We start from the raw sequence: 23,085 nt of genomic DNA, 5'->3' as shown, positions 1-23,085 counted from the left end.
AAGATATTCAATTCCATTTATTTACTTTTCATATCTTTGGATCTTTCATTAAATGTTTCAATTAGTTTTGCACATTCACCAGCATATTCAAGTGTCGTAGAAGGCTTTTGTCCTTCCAGAGTGAGGCTGTGTTATTCCTTTCAAGTTGCACTTTCCACAGCCTCAATTTAGCTTCAAATGATTTCATGTTTGAAAGCAGTGAGCTGAGAGCTGGTTGGGCCCCTGAAGCTTGATGATCAGCTCTGAGAGGTACTTGGTAATGTCCACCATGAACGCTAGATCACACAGCCACTTGCTATCATTGAGTTCCCTGACAAGTTTTTCCCTTCATCTCCATGAACTGCTTGATTTCATCCCGCAGTTCGTAAAACCTCATGAGCATGTTCCCTTGTTTATCACTTCACAGTGATAAACAAGGACTTTAAACTCCTTAAACTGGCAGCTGTTAAATCCATCATTAATGTGCGACACTAATGTTGACATCACATTGTTGAGCCGCAATGACTGTGCACAGAGACTTTCTTGATGCATGATGCAGTGGCGTATAATTATATCACTTGGATCAAGACTGAGATGATTCAGTTCTTTCTTGACAAATGCAATTAACCCTTTTTGCGAGTCAACCATGGCTGGAGCTCCATCTGTAGTAAGGCCACTTAACTTTTCAAATGCTAGCTCAAGTTTTTTATTGATAAAACAAGTCTCTCAAACAAGTCCTCACCTCTTGTAATGCCATGCATGGTTTCCAGTGACAGCAGTTCCTCTTGCATGTCTGCAGTTATCCCACGAACGGAAATGGCCAGCTGAGCAGTATTTGTTATGTCCGTTGTCTCGTCACAAGCCAGAGAGAAAAATTGGAAATCTCCTGCAGAATCCTTCAATGTTTTTTCAATATCTTGTGCTAAGTCAGTAATCCAATCTGAGATGGTTATCCGAGAAAACTAACACTCTGAAACAATTTTACTTTGTCTGGTGCTAACAACTCTGCAGCAGCCACCAGGCACACTTTCACAAACTCTCCCTCTACATGAGGCCTCAGCTTCTTTGCGATTAGCTCACTCACTACATAACTCATCTGAATAACACTGTCTCTGTCACAATGAGGCCTAGTGAAAGCAGCTTGTTGTGATTCCAAACTCTGCTGAAGAGCACATTTTATCCAGATGAATTTTTGGCCTCCCAATTCATTGAATTTAGCATGTTTTGAGCTGTAATGATGCTCCATATTGGCTTTTTTCATTACTGCTAATGCACTGCCACAAACTAGGCATACAGGTTTGCCTATGACTTCAATAAAAAAATAATCATTTGTCCATTTCTCTTGGAAAGATCAACACTCTGCTTTTCTTTTCTTTGCAGTCACCATTTGCAGGATGTCACACCACTTAAGTTTTAATAACTATCCAGTGTATGTGTGTGTCGCCAGCAATGCGATTATTTTGCTTTGATTGCTGTTCTAATCCTGCATCTTGGATTTGGAACATATCCAACGTTCGACTCTTGAGGTCTTCTCGTCAGCTACTGCAGCAGCCGACAAGAAGCACATGTGTCTGTCCCATCATGTGCTCGTATGTGTCCTGTCTATCCCGTAATGGACGTTCCTTGCTTGTCCCTCAAAATTTACGTCATTATTATGATTCACTTAACATAAATTTATGTTGCTATGAAAAAATAATCTAGATTTATTGAATTTTGAGTCCCGCCTGTGGTTGCCTTGGCAGGGCCAGGCCAAATGATTTTGCGGGCCTTATATGGCCCGCAGGCCAGATGTTCTCCACCCCTAGTCTCTACCAACTTAGCTACAGAGGCTCTGGTAAGAATATAGAAAATAAATATTAGGAAGGTGGCAAAATATTCTGGAGGCTATTGAAGAAGCTTAGAAATGGAGGAAAGAGTTACTGTAAAGGAATCAAAGATGATATGAAATATATAACAATGATATGAAACTGAAGACAAGGAATCCTAGATGTTTGGAGTAATTACACTGAAAGACTGTTAAATGAATCAAGCAGTGACAGAACCACAGCAGAAAATTTTCAACAGAAATGCAAAGAGGAGTATATATATATCAATATTTGAGGTAGAAAAAGCTGTCAAAAACTTGAAATGTGGAGAGGCAGATGGAGTAGATGATATTTGACAAGAATGCTTAAGTATGGAGGTACAAACGTTTTGCAGTGGCTACATTGCATAATTCAGAGGACCTTATCAGAAGATCAAATTCCCAACGACTGGAGTAAAAGCTCTCATAGCCATCTATGAAAAAAGGGAATAGAACTGAATGTGAGAATTACAGAAGAATTTCTCTACTAAGTGTTCCAGGTAAGATTTATGCAAGCATACTTGAAAAGAGGTTGAGAAAGATTGTGGAAGAGAAACTCAGAGAAGAACAAGCTAGGTTCATTCCAAATAGAGGATGTCAAGATCAGATTTTCACTTGAAGACAAATAGTTGAAATCGTGCGAATATGACGAGGATATCGAGTCGATAGGTGTTACACTGATAAGATCGCCAGCTTGTTGAGAGCTCCTGAAAAGATTAGTAGTATTTTGTGTTATCATTGGCAATTTTACTAGAATTTTACGTAGTATTGTTTGCTTTTTGTTTCTTGGTGTGTCTGTGCGATTTTTATGTGCTTTCTGTGTTATTTTAATTATTATTTTTAAGATAAGATAGCGTACATATGACACCAATAAAAAAAAAATGGCAGCCAGGTCGCCATGTTTGTTTAAGAGTTTTTTGATGTAAATGAGTTTATGCAATGTGCTGTCTGTGAGATGTATGCTTTGCGAAGAGTGGTGGGAGTCTGGTTAGATGGTGATAGTGGAGTTAATATGTGCAGAAAGTGTAAATGAGGATTTCAAGCGTGTTTCGGGTGGCGAGAGTGATATCGTTAACGATAGTCAGAATGAAAAAAATGGCGGTGTGATAGGGAATTGCGAGGTAGTGCCAGATAGGTGTGAGAGCGTCGTTGAAAGTGTAAATGAAGGTAGAAATACAGAACGAATGGATGATTTGATTGATAATGAAAATGGTGAGATAAATGCGAGCAGTGAAATCGCAAGGTTGAGTGGAGCGATACACAGAGCAAAAAGGTAACTGGAGCATATGGAAAAATGTGTGCTGAATGTACCAACTAATAAATGGCGAAAGTCTATTACGAAAAATAATAGAATGTTCGTAAACATCAATAAAATGAAGGAGCGAGTGCTGTATGGGGATTCGCTATTAAGAGGTGTGATAGTTGAGAGTTTGATGAAATCGTACCAGCTGGGTGCGAACATAAAGGACGTCAGCGAATCTATTCAAGTGCAAAAACAGAGGGTGAAAGAGATGATAATTGTGGCAGGAACAAATGATTTGAAAGAAGACAAAATGGAAATGATAGAGGATGTGAGGGAATTACTTGAGGTAGCAAAAAAGAAGAGCGAGAGAGTTAGGATGGTGAGTATTTTACCTCGGTATGACAGTGAAGTGTTTAGAAGGAGGGCCATAATTGCCAATGACTTTATGCGTGGGTTATGCATGGAGAGTGGTGTGGAATTTGTGGATGTGTGGAGTGAGTTTGATGGGCGAAAGGATTTATATAAGATGGATGGGTTACATTTGAATGGAGTTGGTGTACAGAGGCTTGAAAAAGTGTTGATGAATGATGTGGAAGTGGATGTACAGACTCAGGGAAACTAGATTTATTAAAGGGGGGGGGGGAGTAGATATGCAGACTTTAGGGAGGCAGTTGAGTGTATGAATGAGTATAATATGCCCGAGCGAGTAAGAAGGACAACAAATCAGAATGGGATAGTTAGTATAAGGCATCAAAGTAGGGATGGGACTAATGGCTTCTGCAATTCATGTACACTAATGCTAGGAGTATTAGGAACAAGAAAGAAAAGTTTTTGGCCTTGGTTGGCACTTCCAGGCCACAAGTTGTTGGTATTAGTGAAACATGGCTGACAGAAGATGATAAAGCTAGTGGGATTGAATGCGACAGGTATAGCATGTTCAGGAGTGACAGGGAGAATAAAAAAGGGGGGAGGAGTGTTATTGATGATAGCTGATGAGTTGCAGCCAAGGAGTATAGAAGTTGAACTGCAGGATACAGAAAAGAGCACATTTGAGGCTGTTTGGTATGAGATAGAATCTAGCAGAACAAAATATACAATTGGGTGCTGCTATAGACCAGGTGATAGAATAGATGGTGAGGATAGTATGCATAGGCAAATAGAAGAAATGAGTGGAAGGAGGGTAATTATTATGGGTGATTTCAATTATGGTAACATTCACTGGAAAGAGGAGAGGGCACATGGGAGGAAGGAATTGGATTTTATGCGGTTATTAAGGGACAACTATCTGCGACAGCATGTAGTGGAAAATACCAGGGGGCAGAGAGTGCTTGACCTAGTAACTGCAACTGAGAATGTGGCTGTAACGAACATGACCATGTTGCCCCCAACTGGTGAGACTGACCATAAGGTCATGACTTGGGAGGTGGCTAAAGGAGTGGAATTTACAATTAAGCCAGGGTACATTTGGAATTACTGGGCTGGTAAGTATGACAAGCTTAGGAGTGTGCTTGGCTCCATGCCATGGCATGTAAAACTGCAAGGGCTGGATGTTGATAGTGCATGGGAGGTGGTTAAGAAGTGTTTGCAGGAGGTAATGGTTGATGTATACCAAGAGTCCGAATAATAAATCAAGTAGGGGTTAAATGGATGAATAACATTATTAAGCTTGAGCTGCAAAAAAAAGAAACAATTGTGGAGGGAATTTAAGGGGAAAGGTGACCAGCAGGCACAGGAACAGTATAAAGCTCAGGCCAGGATGTAACAAGGGTGGTAAGAAAAGTAAAAGCGGATTACGAAAGAAAATTGGCCATGCAGGCTAAAGAGAATCCCAAACAGTTTTTTCAATATGTTGCAAGTAAAAGGAAAAATGCTCATGGCAGAATGATTTTAAAAATTGCTGAGGGTAGGGAGGTAACCGAATCAGTTGATATAGTGGAATTACTGCGCGAGCACTTTGCAAGAGTATATCATCCAGGTGGTAACATTACAGGAATGGAAGAACCAACAGCTTATACTGGAATTATGACGAATGAAGTAGAGGTAACTAGTCTATTACAGAACCTCAATGTCAATACATCTGTGGGATTGGATGGTATACCAGCTCGTGTCGTACGCAAAGCGGCTAAAGAATTGTCAGTGCCCTTGACCATTTTGTTTAATTTGAGCCTCGGGTCTGGGTCAGTCCGAAGGGGCTGGAAAGAGGGGTAAATAGTTCCGCTGCATAAAGGTGGTTCCAAGGCTGCTGTTGAAAATTACCGGCCAATCAGCATAACAGGAATCATTATCAAGGTCTTGGAGAAAATAGTCAAGAGGAAAATACAAGATTGGATAGATGAAAATGGGATACTGTATCAGGGACAGCATGGTTTTGTGAAAGGTAGGTCATGCCTGAGTAACTTGCTCATGTATTATAACACAGTGACGGCTGAACTGGATAAGGGTAATGGGTTTACAGTGATTCTACTCCTTGCTAAGGCCTTTGACAGGATTCCACATGGAATTCTAATCAATAAATTGCAGCATATGGGGATGGATATAGGGTTGGTGAGATGGATAGGAGAGTGGTTGACGGAGAGATATCAGAGAGTGGTTTATTCAGGAGTAGAGTCCACAAGACGGCCTTTGACTAGTGGTGTGCCACAAGGATCTGTTCTTGGACCACTGCTGTTTAATTTGTTCATTAATGATATAGGAAAGGATCTGAGAGGAACAGTTCATTTGTTTTCGGATGATGCAAAAGTTGGGTAGGGCAATAGTGAATGCAGATGATGTCAAAATTTTGCAAGATGATTTGGATAGATTGGAGATCTGGGCTAAGGAGAATGGATGTCAATTTAATGTGGCAAAATGTAAGGTTAAACATTTTGGGATGAAAAGATTAGCAGCAGTTTAATACATTGGTGGAACTGTACTCCAGGAAATTGATGAGGCACGAGATTTAGGAGTGTTGGTGGAAAAGGAGTTGAAGTTTAGGGGGCACATTGCAAAAGTGGCTAAATCAGCTCATCAAATCACTTGGTTGCTGAAGAATACATTGACAAGCAGAGACAAGCAGGTTATTGTTCCTCTGTATCGAGCCTTGATAAGACCCCCATCTCGACTACTGTGGCCAGATTTGGTCACCTAGGTTTCTTCTTGATGGGGAGGAGGTGGAGAGGATCCAGAGGCGAGTGACCAAGATGATAGTAGGTCTGTGGAATGAACCTTATGAGAACAGGTTGAGGATTTGTGGGTTGCAAAAATTGGTTGATAGGCGGAGGAGGGGAGATATGATTGAGACATTCAAATTACTGAAGGGTTTCTATAAAATTAATTCAGAAGATATTTTTGAGAACAGGGCTGGTTGTGGGAGGACTAGGGGACATCCATGGAAACTGGGCAAAAGAGTGGTTAGTAAGGGTGTTAGAGCTGGATTCTTTACTTTTAGAGTGGTGAATGAGTGGAATGGGCTGCCAGAGTCTGTGGTGGATGCTGTGACAGTGATTGAGTTTAAGGCAAGGTATGATAGATACTGTATGAATGTCGAATAGTTGTGATGAATATGATTTGGGGCCTCTCTCGATGAGTCTAAGGACTCCCTGGAGTTGCCCGTAATAATAATAATAATAATAATAATATGTAATTAAGTTTTGTAGATCTGGAAAAGGCATACAACAAGGTGCCCAGAAAAAAAAAGCTTTTCAAAACATTAAATTATTTGAGGTAAGTGGATCATTATACAGAGTAGTACACCCTTTATATTTAAGTTGTCATTCAGCAGATAGAATTGAAGGAAATACAGAAAGATGGTTTGATGTAAAATCAGGTGTAAGACAAGGATGCACAATATCTCCACTCTTATTTATTCATCTACATGGATCACATTATGATAGAAAGTGGCATGAAGCTTGATATTAGAATTGGAGATGTCAAACTCAGCTCTCTGCTTTATGCAGATAATGTTGTACTCCTAAATACATCTAGTGCAAGTAGTTACCAGGATTTACTAACTGAGCTGAATATGGCTGTAACAAATTTGACATGAAAATCAGCAATAAAAACACCAAAACTATGAAAGTAGGCGGGACAATAGAAAACTTCCGCTGCATTCTGAATAGAGATCTTATAGAACAAGTAAAATATTTCAACTGTTTAGGCACAGTTTTTAGAGAAGATGGATGGCAGGTTAAATCTGGAAATAGATTTAACCTGCAGACAACAGAAGGGTGGGTAGCCAGCTGAATAAATTTATATGGAATAACAGAGAAATTAGCTAAAACACCAAGCTAGCAGTATACAAGGCAGTGTTTCAACCAGTTTTAAGTTATGGATCTGAGAGTTGGGTTAGAGATAAAGTACTTGATCAAAAACTAGTGATGACAGATGTGAGGGTTCTGAGAAAAATTAAGGGAGTGAACTGATTGCATGAATGGCAGAATCATATTAAAAATGAAGATTTTAGAAAGGAACTTGACATTATTAGCATTCAAAAATGTGTCAGAAGAGCTCATCTTTGATATGCCCACTTAAACAGAATGGGTGAAGAAAGGTTAGCAAAACAGGTTTGATGCGAAGATGGCAGTTAAGACACCGAAAGGAAGGCTCAGACCAAGGTGGATTGATTCAGTCAGAAGTGCCTTAGAAGCATGAAATGTTTAGATATGACAATACTGGAGTGCTCACAAGTAATAGATTGATTTGGAGGAAAATTGTTGATAGGAGATTAATAATAAACTTAATCATGTAGTGTGGTCATAGTAACCTGACCATTCCATGAGGGCAATGGCGTAGCAATGGGGGCGGGAGCAGTCCAGCCCAGGCGGCACCTTTCACGTGAGACACAATTTTATTTTTCAACAATTCTTTTATTTATGTTAACTTAGTAATTTTTATTACTTAATTAATAATTAGTTTTTAACAACTATACTTACAACTAAAATAAACATAAACTATAAATGATATATATTTAGTTTAATCCTTTATCCAAGTGTAAGCAAACCAAGTTTGCACTGAAAAAACTTCCAACATCTTCCTCTAATTCAGAGTAATTTAATAATAAGGTGCTTACCCTTTTATTAATTGGCAACTGGTATATGGAAATATGACTTCTGTATTGCTTCAACCTTGGTATCACCTCTGGGTCTGGTTCCCACTTTCAATAAAAGTCGAAACCAGTGTGGGTAGTGACCCTTCCCATAATGCACAGCATTATACATTATAGAATACTTTAAACATAAACATAGTGTTTTAATTTATTTCCCTATATGTTGTTTTGATTTTTTGTAGTATTTTTGGTGTGTATTGAGAAGGGTGGCAAACTCAGGACCTGCTCCAGGTGGCAAAAGTTCCAGCTACACCACTGCATGAGGGTACATATCAGGAAAATGATGATGATGGGTCTCATTTAATGGAACATTAGTGAATAATGAAATAGTATCAAAACTAATCATATGAACTTTTTTTTTTTAAATATGGTTTTTTAATATACTTTTTTAAGTGAAGAGATTTTTTTTTACAAATGAGAAAGAATTATCTGTGAGGAGGGCTAGTAATTTAGCAATTTAGATAGTAATGTTTAGCAAGTCTGTATATAGAACTGTTTATACTATCAACGATTGAGTGTAGAGGTGAGTCTTGTTTATGAATTTTTAGTGATTCATATATTTTGGATGGCTTTATATTAAATGGCATGAGTTTGTTAACCATTTCTTTAGGTCAGGAAGTGACTTTCTTCTGTAATTTATGAACTTTTTCTTTTGTATACTAACAGGATCACAATCTTTGATTTTGTATGTATAACATTCTTGCAAAAGAATGTGCATTTTGTTTTCATATTCTGTTTGATTTATTATCACAGTAGATTTATATGCATTCTTTTACAAGACATTTAGATGCATTTTTAGTTCATATAAAAAGCCAACAACCTAAACTCCACTGTTTAGGGTGTTGGCTTTTTATATGAACAATGAATTGTTCATATAAACTTTTTATATGAACAATGAATATTTATAGACAATTTTGCATTGTCTATAAATTTTATAGACAATGCAAAAGGAATCTAATAATTGTCTGTCCTTCCCAGATGTGTTATTCACATGCCTTTGAAATGGTTCATTATCTTTTTATATTTATAGAAAACTTATACATACTAGAAAATATTTACACAAACAATCCCACCATCATCCAACTCAACAAAATGGTATCCTAAAAACACAAACTCATAGTCAGAGCTATTGGTTTCAATGAAAATGCTCCTACTGCTGAACTCAGCATTATACCAATCTTCCTTACACTTTTTTTAACCAATGGCTATAATGCCCAAAAAATAGAAAAAAATGCTCAATGCCCCCTCAAATCTCACCCCTTGACGAATACACCAGGCAATGTATTAAGAATGTTACTATCTTATACATTCAGGGCACATATGAAAAGATATCCAGAGTTTTTAATAAATATCAGCTCCTCACCACATTAAACCACATATCAAATTGGCAATCCTCATCAGTTCATCTAAGGACAGACTCTGTCCTTAGATGAACTAATAAGAATGTGCCCTGTACTTGTGACCTGGCTTAATATGGACAGACAGGAAGGTCTGTTGACATCTGCCTTGGAGACATAAAAAATTACATTTAGCACCATCCTTATGGCAAGTCAGGACTAGCAAACTATACTTTGGATACCCCTGCACACAGGATATGATGGAAGAACACAAAAGTGCTGCACAGAAGTTATTATATGTCAGAGAGAGAGAGAGACTGTTTTTGGAATCAGCAGTAGCTTTAAAACATTCCCCAAAGCCTCAACAAGTATGGCCGTATCAGTTTACCAAATCTCTTTCTCTCTCTGACACACACACACTGTTTCAGTATCCCATATGAGAAGAGAACAATGTGATGAATAAGTGTTAGCAGCGATATGGAGACTAGATCATTTGTTTGGAGAGTAGTATACAAATAGGGTAAGTTGCCAGATGGTGTATGGTCAATAAATTAATTTAACATGAGGTATTAGAGGTAATGTGTGAATGACTGGTAGTGTGGACCTCTAATAATGAGTCCCAAGACCATAGAGATGACAAACTAATAATAAAAAATTTACTCGACGACCATGAATGTAACTCTGTTTTTTAAGGAAATTCCAATGTAATATATTAACTACTTCCAATAGTTCAGCAAAGTCAAACTGCCATCATCAGGTAACAAAATATAATAAGATATGTGTGTGTGCAGGCACTAAACTAAGTAATGAAGATGAAGCATGTCAACTGAGAGTAGGCCTAAAGTCCTAAATAGTGCCTATGTCCTAGTGGGCTAAATTGGGCATCCCTGGCTGTTGAGCTGAAGTACAGAGGATGAGAGCTTCCCAAATTTGATACAGTTTCATACAACCAAATGTGCTTAGGTTAGAGTAGTTTCTTAAGCAGATTTGGGAAAAGGTCTTTCGCATTTATATATTTGCTGCAATGGAGTATAGTGGCTTTCTTCCAGCATATTCTATGGTGGGTGTCCAAAGCATGGTCAGCAAGTCTTGAGTGGTTGTAGTGATGGAAAAGGATAGTTTACAACTATACATACTGGCCACTGAATTAGAAACGTAAAGCGTGCAACTACCAATACTGATCCTCTTCAAGGCCCTGCGCAGAGTTTAGTGAGATGTGGGTCAGGAATAGCCTTCATTAAATGCTTAGATCAATTGCTACACACACAGGATGTTCTGTTTGTCCATACAATTCTCAGATGACTGAAATCTCATTCCTCACAGACTCTTAGGACCACAGTTGTCTCTTAGAGAAGTAATATGGGTAATTTTTCACTGATTAAACACTTAGAATATCTGACCTTTTGAGAAACCAGTCAGTTCTGCTGTTTTCAACATCATAGCCCCAGCCAGAAGGGCACCCACAATAAGCCCTTTATCGAACTCTGAAAGATCCTTTATTTTTCCAATTGTGATCAACACTATTGATGATTACTGACCAGCAGCATTCTTAAATAGTTGCTTGGAACAAGTGGTGACACACGTGACAAAGTATTTTGCATAAATGACATTTATATACATCTGAATAAAGGTTTCTAATTCAGTAGCAAGTATATGTACAAGGGACACATACTAGCCACTTAAAACACCTGGAGGTCTAGGGACTATGGCTGATGATGGTATACATTAAATTAAATTTATTTTAGTTGATATATATTACATCATCATCATCAAATTCCTGCCATGTACCCTAAAGGGGTGTACAGGATATGATAGTAATACATGAAAAAAATTACATCATTACTAACTTCCTATCTACAATTTTCCTCCAAATCAGTCTGTTACTTGTCAAGACTCCAACATTATCAGATCTTATATTTCTATCGTCTAAGGCACTTTGTACCGTATCAATCCACCTATATCTTGGTCTTCCTCTGGGTCGTTTTCCTGCCAACCTGGCAGAGAACACTTGATTTGCTAATCTTTCTTCGCCCATTCTGTTTAAGTGACCATACCACCTGAGATTAGCTCTGCTAAGCATTCCTGGATGCTGACAATGTCAAATTCTTTCCTAATATCCTCGTTTTTAATATGATATTGCCATTGATGCCATCTGTTCATGCCTCTAATCTTTCTCAGGACTCTCATATCTGCGGTCTCTAGTCTTGGGTGAAGTATTTTACTTGTGGCTCAGCTCTCAGATCCATAAGTTAAAACTGGTTCGAACACTGTCTTGTGTACAGCTAACTTAGTTTTCCAACTAATTTCTCTTTTGTTCCATTTCAATTTATTCAATTGACTTACCACCATACCAGCTTTGCTGATTCTGTTGTCTATTTCTATATTTAATTTACCATCTTCACTAAAAATCGTGCCTAATTAGCTGAAATGTTTTACTTGTTCAGGTTCTCCATTCACAACACAGTTGACATTTTCAATGATTCTGCCTATTTTCATTGTCTTTGTCTTTTTATTACTGACCTTCATACCATATCTATTACAACAGTAATTCAATTTTAGTCAGAGAATCTTGCAGACTTGTAGCAGATTTATTTAGACGTATAACATCATCCGCATAAAGCAAAGAGCTAATATTAACATCTCCAATTTTGATATCATGTTTAATACCACTTTCCTTCATAATGTGATCCATATAGATAATGAATAACAGAGGGGATAATGTACATCCTTGTCTGACACCAGATTTAACATTAAACCACCTTCCTGTACTTCCTTCAATTCTAACTGCTGACTTACAACTCAAATAAAGACTAAGTATTGCTTGATATAATGCCTCATTGACACCATATAACTAACGTATTGAATAGCTTCTCTCTTGGCACCTTGTCATATACCTTTTCCAGATCGACACAAAACTTAAATACAGATCTTTGTTATATTCCCATGCTTTCTCGACTATTTGTCGTAAAGTGAAGAACTGATCTTGACAGCCTCTATTTTGCCTGAATCCAGCTTGTTCTTCACCAAGCTTTTCTTCCACAATTCTTCTCAACCGTTTCTCAAGTATACTTGCATAGATCTTGCCAGGAACACTCAGTAGGGAAATACCTCTGTAATTCTCACATTCAGTTTTATTTCCCTTTTTATATATGGCTACTATGAGAGCTCTACTCCAATCATCGGGAATTCGTCCCTCTCTCCAGGCTTTCTGAACTATGCAGTGCAGCCACTGTAAGACTCTTATACCACCTTACTTCAGCATTTCTGGTTGAATATCATCTATTCCTGCTGCCTTTCCACATTTCAGGCCTTTGATGGCTTTTTCTACTTCAAGTATGGATATGTATTCCTGACTGCATGCCTGGTCAGTGTTTTTTACCACTGTGAACACTTTTTTACCACTCTCATCACTGCTTGTTTCATTTAGCAGTTTTTCAAAGTAATTACTCCATACTTCTTCAAGGATATCTTTTTCTCCTGTTTTCATGTCACCTTTATCATTACTAACTCCTTTTACAGCACTCTTTCCTCCATTCCTAAGCTTCTTCAACAACCTCCAGAATATTTTGCCACCTTCTTGATATTTATTTTCTATATTCTTGCCAAAGTCCTCCCATGACTTTTGTTTAGCTAGTTTTACACAGTGTTTAGCATTCTTGCATTTGTCTCTATATTCTCTAAGAGCACAAGCTGACTTATTTGACAGGAACTTTTGATATGCTTTCTTCTTTTCCTTCACTGCCTCTTTAACTTCCTGTGTTCACCATGGAGTTCTAATTTTTCTATCCTTGCAGACAACTTCACCACATGCCTCTCTCGCTGAATCGATCAGGGCTTTTTTAAGGCTTGCCACTGAATCTCCAAGGTTTGATTCCTGTTCTCAAACTCTTTCATTTTTTCTTCAATAATATTTGTGTATTTTAGTCTACAGTTCACATCTGAGAGCTGCTCAACTTTTATTCGCTTTAAAACTTTCTTACATGTTATTCTTTTCAATATGAAATTCAATTTTATCCTGCTCAAGACTAAATAGTGATCACTTCCAATTTCAAATCCTCTGTACACTCTAGTGTCCTGTACAAGGGAGAAAACATCACTATCAACAATAACATAGTCAATGAGACTTTTCTTATTCCTTGCCTCTTCTCTCCATGTGAATTTGTGCACATTTTTATGTTGGAACATGGTGTTAGTAATGACCAGTCCATGTCCTGAGCAGAAATCCAACAGATATTTGCCATTATTATTAGCTTTGCTGTTTTCTCCAAATTTTCCCAAAATAGTTTTGTATGTCTCACAATCATTTCCTACTCTACTATTTAGATCCCCAACAAGGACCAACTTTTCCTTTTTCATTGTATCAGTTGCTTTTTCTAAAGCCTCCAAAAATTCCTCCGCTTCTACCTTAGTAGAACCTTCTGTGGGACCATAGGCACAAATAAGTCTCATTGTCCAGTTCCCCATTTTCATATTTGCCCACATTACTCTACTCGAGACTGACTGCCATTCAAGAAGATTAGCCTCGTATTTTGTGTTGAATACTATGGCTACTCCTTCTTTTCCTTGATTGTCATTGCCTGAATATAACATTTTGTATTTATTGCTCAGAAAGATCTCACCAGTTTTTGTCTTTTTTGTTTCAGTCACCCCTATTATGTCGATCTGATACTTATCTAATTCCTCAGCTAGCTCAATTTCTTTGCCATTCACGCTTCTTATGTTGATAGTACTGATCTTTAACTGATATTACATCACATCGTAATTCCTTAAAAAATATAGTTATGAGCCTTACCACCAGATGTACAACCATGACACATGGAGTAATGCAGCAATGTCTTAAAGATGTGCGTACAGAATTTTCTTATGAAATCTCGTTTCAAGAAGATATGAAAATTAATGAAGACACTGGCTTTACCTTAGAATATTATTAAATTAAACTGAAACTAACATTATCAAAATTAATCTTGATTTTAATATTGTCAGTCTGATGGTTAAACTATGGTTAAATTTAGTTTAATCATCAGTTTTAAAGAAATAAATCTATGACAATCTTCAAGAAATGAATTTATGGTAACCTTCAAGAGAAAAAAAAAAAATTGTCATAAACTCTGACCATAATAAATAAAGCAAATTACTTACTCTTCACTGAAGCCATTCACATGCAAAATTCTCATTTGCTTAACAATTGTACTTTTTCCTGACTCACCAGCACCTGGAAATAAACAAAAAGAGGAAAAAACTTGTTATTATTTTTGTAATATAATAAATATCAGTAACATGCTATAATACAAAAACATATGATTGATTCCTAATTAGTATCAAAAACAGATAAATTTCATGTAATCATACTAATCAACAGAAATCAAAATATGTTTAATGTATTTTACAAAGTTGAATTTGAAAATGGAGTTTTTTGTGTGGTTTTTCTTTACCCATCAGGATTCTTTGCTATAAGAATGTCTAGACATAACACTGTCTGTAGGGTTCTGTGGGAAAAAAAATAAAAATAAAATAAAATAATAATAACTGTTAAGTAGAATAAAAATTGTAAAAATGAAATAGCCAAAAATGTACTTGCATATTTACATAAATAGTTTTATTGGGAAAGTGGTTAAGATGTTGCCAAGATATAATTATAGTCAGCTAAGAAGGAGAGTAGATATAATGAATAGTAAGATGGATGAATTATGCAAAGCAAAAGATGTACAGTTTGTGAATGCATGGAGTGAATTTGAAGGGAAGTTGCAATTGTTGAAGGCTGATGAATACCATATGAATGAGTTGGATATTTTTTTTACCATTAGGATTCTTTGTTACAAGAATGTCAAACATAACACTGGCTGTAATGTTCTGTGAAGAAAAAAAAATGATTAAGTAGAAAAATAAATTTTTAATGAAGTAGTCAAAAAAGTACTTTTGCATAAATAGTTTTGTTGGGAAAGTGGTTAAGGCATTGCCATGATATTATTATTATTATTATCATTGTATGGGCACTTTCAAGGAGTCTAAAGACTCATCTCGAGAGACCCAAACCATTCACACAATCTATCATACCTCTCCTTGAACCCATTAACAGAATCATTTAAGTAACTTAAATGATTCTATCATATCCCCTCTTTTTTCTCATATCAACCAACTTCTGAATCCACACACCCTCAATCTTTCTTCAAAGGGAACATTCCACAGACCACTCCCATCATAGTCACTAACCTCTGAATCTTCTCCACCACTTCCTCATCCTCCAAGAAACCCAGGAGACCAGACTTGAGCACAGTAATTCAGATGAGGAAGTATCAAGGCCTTATAAAGAGGAATGACAATTCCCTTATCTCTACTTGTTAATGTGTTCTTCAATAGCCAAGTAATATTATGGGCTACCTTAGCAATATGTCTTTTAAACTTTATCTATCTACCATCACGTCTAAATCTCTACTTTCATCTATTTCCTGGAGCACAGTGCCATCAATGTGATATGCAGCCTGTAACCTATTTATCTCAAAATGCAAAACTCTTCTCCACATTACACTGACACCCATTATCTTTTGCCCATACTGTTAGCCTATTTAAATCGTCCCACAAGCTCTCCACATCACTGTGATTAACTATTACTCTACCCCTAATTTCACATCATCAGCAAACAACTGCATATTTCCTTTCAGGTTATTTTCTACATTTATGCACAAATTAAATAGCAAAAATTCACACCGAACCATGCAGTATACCACATGGTCGGTCACCTGTTTTCACCTTGATTCTGCCCCTCTATGTATACCACTTTTTGATATCTATCCAGCAGCCACCCTCTTATCCACTTAATCAGTGTTATATCCATCCCCATTTGTTCTAATTTGCATAACAGAATTCCATATTGCAGTATTCTGTCAAATGGCTTAGCAAAATCATCATGTGTAGCCATTTCCTTTATCCAATGCTGCTGCTGTTACTCTATTGTAAAAAAGATAATAAATTACTAAAGCATGACTGACTTTAAAAAGCCATGTTGCCCCTCAGACAGTATTATATTTTTATTCACCCATGCTTGAATTCTCTTTTTGACCAATTTTTCCAGTAGTTTTACCAATGCTTGAGATATTGGTTGGTCTATAATTTGCAAAATTTATAAAATCTCCACCACTTGGTGACTAGAATTGAACTTAGGTCTTTCTTCAAGCCACATAGCACTGTGGAGTGTAAACACCACTTCTACTAAGATACACACAAATAGTGATTTGAGAAGGAGAGTATAGATAACAAATAGCAAGATGGCTGAGTTGTGCAAAGCAAAGGACGTTCAGTTTGTCCTTTGCTTTGCATCTTCAAATACAGAGTGAATTTGAAGGAAAGTTCCAATGGCTGAAGGGTTGATAGAGTCAATTTAAATGGATTGGGCATTGGGCATTTGGAGAAATTGTTGTTTGCTAAGCAGAGAATAGAGACAAAGACTGTGCAGCTAAAGATCACAGAGAGAAGACAGAGAGAGAGATTATGCAGCAGGTTGTGGAAGGACAGGAGGAAGATGAAAGGTCATCGAGAGAGATATAAATGAAAATCAGAATCAGGAAGAGGGAAATTGGAGTGGCCAGAATAAAGAGAGGCATACTACATGATCTGGAGCACGTATTGGTGGCATGGCCTCAAAAAAGAGAGTAGAATTATGTATATTATTTCTGGGAAAACTCCCATGTTACTCCTCATTATAAACTATTATAATACAGCTATATCGCCTGCTTCAGTTTAGGAGTACCCCTGTTTAAATGTCATTTATTTACTCATGGGTTCTTAGGGCATTATGAGTGTAGATGTACTAAAAAGTATATGTAGCTTAAGGAAATAGAAATTGCACATACCTTTTTCTGGGTGTTGTGGCTTTTCCTCTGTCTGCGATGTCGAGAACTGCAGAGTGTGTGTGTGTGGGGGGGGTAGGCAGTTTGGTAGAATAAGTTAGAAAAACCCGGGTTTTTTTTTCGTAATATGTAGAAACATATACTTTTATATAGGGTGGGGAAAAAGTGAAAGGGTTAATTTTTTAAAATAGGGAGGGGGAAGGGGAAAGGTGGTTGACGGGGTGTGGACCGTTTCGACTATTCGTGGTCATCATCGGAACATATTGGGAAAGTGGAAGCCTAACGACGCTGCCCCGATTGTGACATCCCCGTCACCTCGTGCAGAAACCATGTCTGCACCGGCCAGCCGCCACCTCAAGACCTGTGGCACTTCATCTGCCCTGACTGCGATCGGGCCTTCTCCACCGCGGTAGGCTTAGGCGTGCATCGAGCCTCAAAACATCCGCTCGAGCACAATGCCGCCATCCGCACCGATCGCGTCAAGGCCCGCTGGTCGGCTGAAGAAGAGAAGATCCTGGCGTCGCACGAGATGTGAGCTTCTTTGGTATGAATATAGTTCTTGACTGTCGTAGATACGGAGGGATACTTCTGCAGGACATCAGGAGATTAAGTAGATCTTCTAGTATTGGGATAGGTACTTGGCGGAGTTTGGATGCTTGGAAGCCATCCGGACCTGCTGCGGAGGAGGAAGGCTTCCACTTTCCCAATATGTTCCGATGATGACCACGAATAGTCGAAACGGTCCACACCCCGTCAACCACCTTTCCCCTTCCCCCTCCCTATTTTAAAAAATTAACCCTTTCACTTTTTCCCCACCCTATATAAAAGTATATGTTTCTACATATTACGAAAAAAAAAAAAACCCGGGTTTTTCTAACTTATTCTACCAAACTGCCTACCCCCCCACACACACACACACTCTGCAGTTCTCGACATCGCAGACAGAGGAAAAGCCACAACACCCAGAAAAAGGTATGTGCAATTTCTATTTCCTTAAGCTACATATACTTTTTAGTACATCTACACTCATAATGCCCTAAGAACCCATGAGTAAATAGCCAATGACATTTAAACAGGGGTACTCCTAAACTGAAGCAGGCGATATAGCTGTATTATAATGAGAGTAGAATTGTTATATTTGAACACTACTCTAAGTAGTATCAGCAATAAGGGGAGCTGAGTTTCTTGCATTAAGTTAGTAAGCCCAAAGGTAATGCTGTAAGCAAAATTTAGTTGTCTCAGGTTGATGTACTGTCAGGAATAGAAATGGAGGGATATATAATTTTCTGGAGGAACAGGAAGATAAAAAGAGGAGGGGTGGATGTGCTGTTAATGTGTCCACTAACAGCTGCACTTGAAAATGGTAGTAAATGGCAAGATTTTGGATCTGTTTGATGTGAAGTTGAAATTAATAGAAGAGATAACAGTATCCTGTTAGATATATCTAACCAGATGCTGTTATAAGCCTGGGAATGTAGAGAATACTGATTATGAAATGTTTAGGCAAATTGGTTGAGCATTGTAAAAAGAATGTCATCCAAATGGAAGATTTTAATTATAAGAATATTAATTAGAATGAGGAGATAGTGTATGGAAAGAAGGAGAGTGAATTTTTCCCACGATGAGCCTTCGGACTCCAAGGAGTCCGAAGGCTCATCGCGGGAGGACACCTACAACTGTCTCAACCACTACACCGAACCTCTACTACGAATCATCTCTATCAATGCCATCTACCGCTCACCTCCACCACTACCACAACTAGTATTTTTTTGTCTGTAAATTGCGTGTGTTCTGAAGGGCCAATTTGTCTGTATGCGGGATGAAAAACCCGAGTTTCTGGGAGAAAAACCCTACTACCTCCATATGAGATCGGCTAACTCACCTTCAATTGAAATCATCCAGATAAAGATTCCTCCTGTCGCGACGAGAATCGAACTTAGGCCTATTCCAATCGAAGGGCGCAATGTACCGTTGTTCTTCCAATTGCGCTACGAAGGTGCTATGCTCTAAATAACCTTATGCTGCTTAAGATAGCACCATGAGGTTATTTAGAGCATTGGATTTGTATAATATCCTTATAGAATGTGGTTGTTAATGAATTATCAACTCTGTCACTGGTTGGTGAGAGTGATCATGAGGCACTGGTATAGGAAACAATCTAACAGACAGGCTGAATCATTGAACATTATTCATAATTTATTTTAATAGTATTACAACACCAAACCAAGTAAATTATAAAAAAAGATGTTTATTAACTGGCTTATATTTTGCTAGATTTCAAACTAGCATCTTCAGAGCACCCTGCATGTTACAGTTAACACGCGACAATGAATAAGTGAAACAATTCAAATCATAACGGACAAAAGACCTAAAGTCCTAATTTGGTGCCCTCTAATGTTGTAAAAAAGAAGTATTACAGCTATGTAGGAGTTGATCTTAAGATAAGTCTCCCAAGTATTTGGCAAATTAATGCAACCATACTTGTTCAGGTTAGGAGGCTGTTCATAGCCATGGCTGACTTGAAAAATAATCTTTCTGACCTAAAACAAAACATTACACAATAACCACAGTAATTAACTTTAATGAAATGAAAGTACAGACATTTCATACTGAAAATAACAGTACATTATCAGTGTGTAGAAACAATCAAATCAAAGGAATGGGAATACAAGGTGCATACAGCAGTCGGCGGTTTACAATTAAAAAACTGTTGCTACGTGCTAGAAATTAATATTAATAATTAAATAATATTATTAAAAATATTATTAAAAAACTATTTTTAATGGTTACATAAGATAAGAATCATAGAAAAAAAAAAGAATTTAGTCTGCCCACTTTTCTTCTATTTATTGACTACGAAAAGGCATATGATAACATGAACAGAAATTTACTCTGGAAAATATTACAAGATGCCTTCTAAATTATCCTTTCTTTTAGTGTTGCACGGTGATCAGCATTCATTTTAGAAATTATGGACTTTACAACCATGTTACAACACGGTTATAAAGTCCATAATTTCTAAAATGAATACCTCCTAAATTAAAGCAATAAAAAGTCTATACAGAGAAACAAAAATTTGCAGATGGAACATTCTTCTTCTTTTGAGTATTCTGCAATTGAGCAGGTTCTTCTTTTAGTAGCAAAAACTTTTCTTCTACTCTCTTCTTTTCTGAGCCTTCTCTTTCAAGGTTGTGTACCTGTCTCCATTCAGCATGTCATCTAGCATTGTTTTCCTTACTCTTCCTCTGGGTCTTTTTCCATCTATTTTTCCTCCAATGGCATGTCTGATGATTCCATTCCCTCTTAGAATATATGCGATCCAGTTTCCCTTTCTTCTTTTTATCCTCCTTAACAGACTTCTTCTACTCTTTTTAAGACCTCTTCATTAGTTATTTTATCTGTCCATTTGATTTTTCCCATCCTTCTCCAAATCCACATCTCAAAGCTTTCCAAAATCTTAATTTCTTCATTCTTCAATGTCCAAGTTTCAGCTGCATAGAGGGCAATACTCCACACATTGCATTTTATTAGTCTTTTCTTTAGGTTTCTATCCATTTTACTTCTGAATAAATTCCATTTTCTATTAAAGGCATCTCTTCTCATTGCTATTCTTGCTTTTATGTCACTTGTGCATCTTCCATCACTGCTAATAACACTTCCTAGATATTTAAATGTCTTTACTTGATTTAATTTTTCCCCATTTATTCTGATATCCATATTTGCCTCTTTCCTTGTTATTTTCATTACCTTTGTTTTTCTTATGTTAATTTTCATTCCATAATTGATACAGGATTCCGGTAATCTGTTCAACAGATGTTGTAGTCCTGTTTCAGTATTTGATAATAATGCCTTGTCATCTGCATATCTTATTACAAATATCTGTCTACCTCCAATCTTTATTCCTGCTTCCAAATTCTCCAGTGCTTCTTTTAACATTGCTTCAGAATACATGTTAAACAAAACTGGTGACAGAGAACAGTCTTGTCTTACTCCTTGTCCAATGATACCTGGTTCTGTTGTACCATTATGTATATATAGGTCTCTCACCATGGCAGTTTGTCCCATATATGGTGAAATAATTAGCCTTCTGTCATTCCAATCTATACCAATCTTTTCCATTACTTCCACCATCTTATCCCATTTTACAAAGTCAAAAGCTTTTTCAAAATCTATATAACAGATATTAACTTCTTTATTCACTTCCAAACTTCTTTCACTTACTATTCTTAACAGTCCAATTGCATCTCTTGTTCCCCTACCCTTCCTGAAACCAAACTGATCTTCTCCAAGAAATTCTTCCACCTTAGATGCAATTCTTCGTGTTAAGATTCTCATAAGTATTTTTGATGTATGGGAAATGAGGCTTATTGTTCTAAAATCAAAGATGGAACATTATCAGAACCTATAACTATAAATAAAGGAGTAAGACAAGGTTGCGGCTTATCCACAATCCTATTCAACATTTATATAAACAGAATCCTAAAAGAATGAAAAACAACTGAGATGGAATTAAACTAACAAATAATAAACAACTAAATACGATACTTTATGCAGATGATCAAATACTAATTGCAAACTCAGAAGATAAACTCCAAATTGCAACTAACCATCTAAATGAAATAGCAAAAAATATAAAATGAAAATATCTGAAACAAAAACAAAACTATGGCAATGTGTGGAAACCATTCAAAATGTCAAAATTATGCTTAACAATAAAATAATAGAACAAGTTACAGAATTCAAATACAGGTAACCCTTGTATAACGCGGCACTTATACAACGCAGTTTCGATATAACACGGTCTACAAATTGTAGCAACCCTTGTTCAACGCGGTCTACAATTTCTAGTAACCCTTTTTTTTTCCATATATTTTTCACCCTGTCACTTAAAAATCAAATTTTATCTTCGTTAAATTTGTGTCTGCTTGTATCACACAAGTAGTTATAAGTATCGAATTTAGTTTTATTGTATCCCTGAATAAGGTACTGTACAGAGGCTATTGCAGTCTGTGTAATTCTCAATAAATAGTGCAATTAGAGACAACTGGAATAAAAATGGCGCTAACTAATGAATCACATATCCTCCTCTCACAGAAACTATGCTATATAGATTCTAGCAAAACCATATGTTGCACTGAAACATAGTATCTAACTAAAAACTATTGTCCAATTTTTCAATTATGAAATAAGTGTTTGTGTTATTGCATTTGAAATTCTCGATGTTATTATGACAAATCACAAAGGCTAATTTCAAATAAAATTCTACTAAGAATTGAAACATGCCATATAATAAGTGTAATAAGTGTATGAGTTCACCTGCCACCTCAAACGTAAACAAGCAGCCATAAAATTCTACCAAGGGTTGAAACTTTGTGCGAGTTGAGCCAGCTGGTAGTGAGAAGTTCCGTCGGAACGATAAATGACACCCTGTCGTGAATGTGTTAAAACTAATAGTGAATGTTGTTATGACAGTTTCAGATGTTATGGAATTCGACTGAAGAGAATTAGCATTTCAACTCAACACTTGTCAGTTACCTTTGTCTTTGGATCACGCGATCTTTTGTTAATACCACACCAATCATATGCACGTCTTCATAGCTGCTCTCTCATGTAAAACAAAATTCAACTTGCACGTATTGTAATTATTAAAAAAAAAAAAAAGTTGAATCATTTATAAGCGTATAAGAGGATATTACCTGTAAATCATTGACGTGCCAGCAAAATTCTCAGACGTGTCATCCCTGGCACGAGTGCCA

The 23,085-nt window shown here is 37.0% G+C and overlaps 1 protein-coding gene across 2 annotated transcripts in view; it reads right to left on the bottom strand.

The window, feature by feature from the left end:
- The window catches only part of LOC150097045 (guanine nucleotide-binding protein G(s) subunit alpha), a 320,682-nt gene that overhangs the window by 260,373 nt on the left and 37,224 nt on the right, over positions 1-23,085 (bottom strand). For both annotated transcript variants that reach the window (XM_090408599.1, XM_090408598.1), the window contains exon 2: positions 14,625-14,697. In XM_090408599.1, coding sequence (XP_090264725.1) covers positions 14,625-14,697 — 73 coding nt within the window. The remainder of the gene's footprint in view (positions 1-14,624; positions 14,698-23,085) is intronic.

Source organism: Typopeltis vanoorti, chromosome 18, assembly GCF_054136105.1.
Source record: "Typopeltis vanoorti isolate ZY-2024b chromosome 18, IOZ_Tvanoo_1.0, whole genome shotgun sequence".
NCBI classification, from domain to species: Eukaryota; Metazoa; Arthropoda; class Arachnida; order Uropygi; family Thelyphonidae; genus Typopeltis; species Typopeltis vanoorti.
The sequence above is the reverse complement of the archived record's forward strand: the minus strand, read 5'-3'. Positions and strand labels throughout refer to the sequence as shown.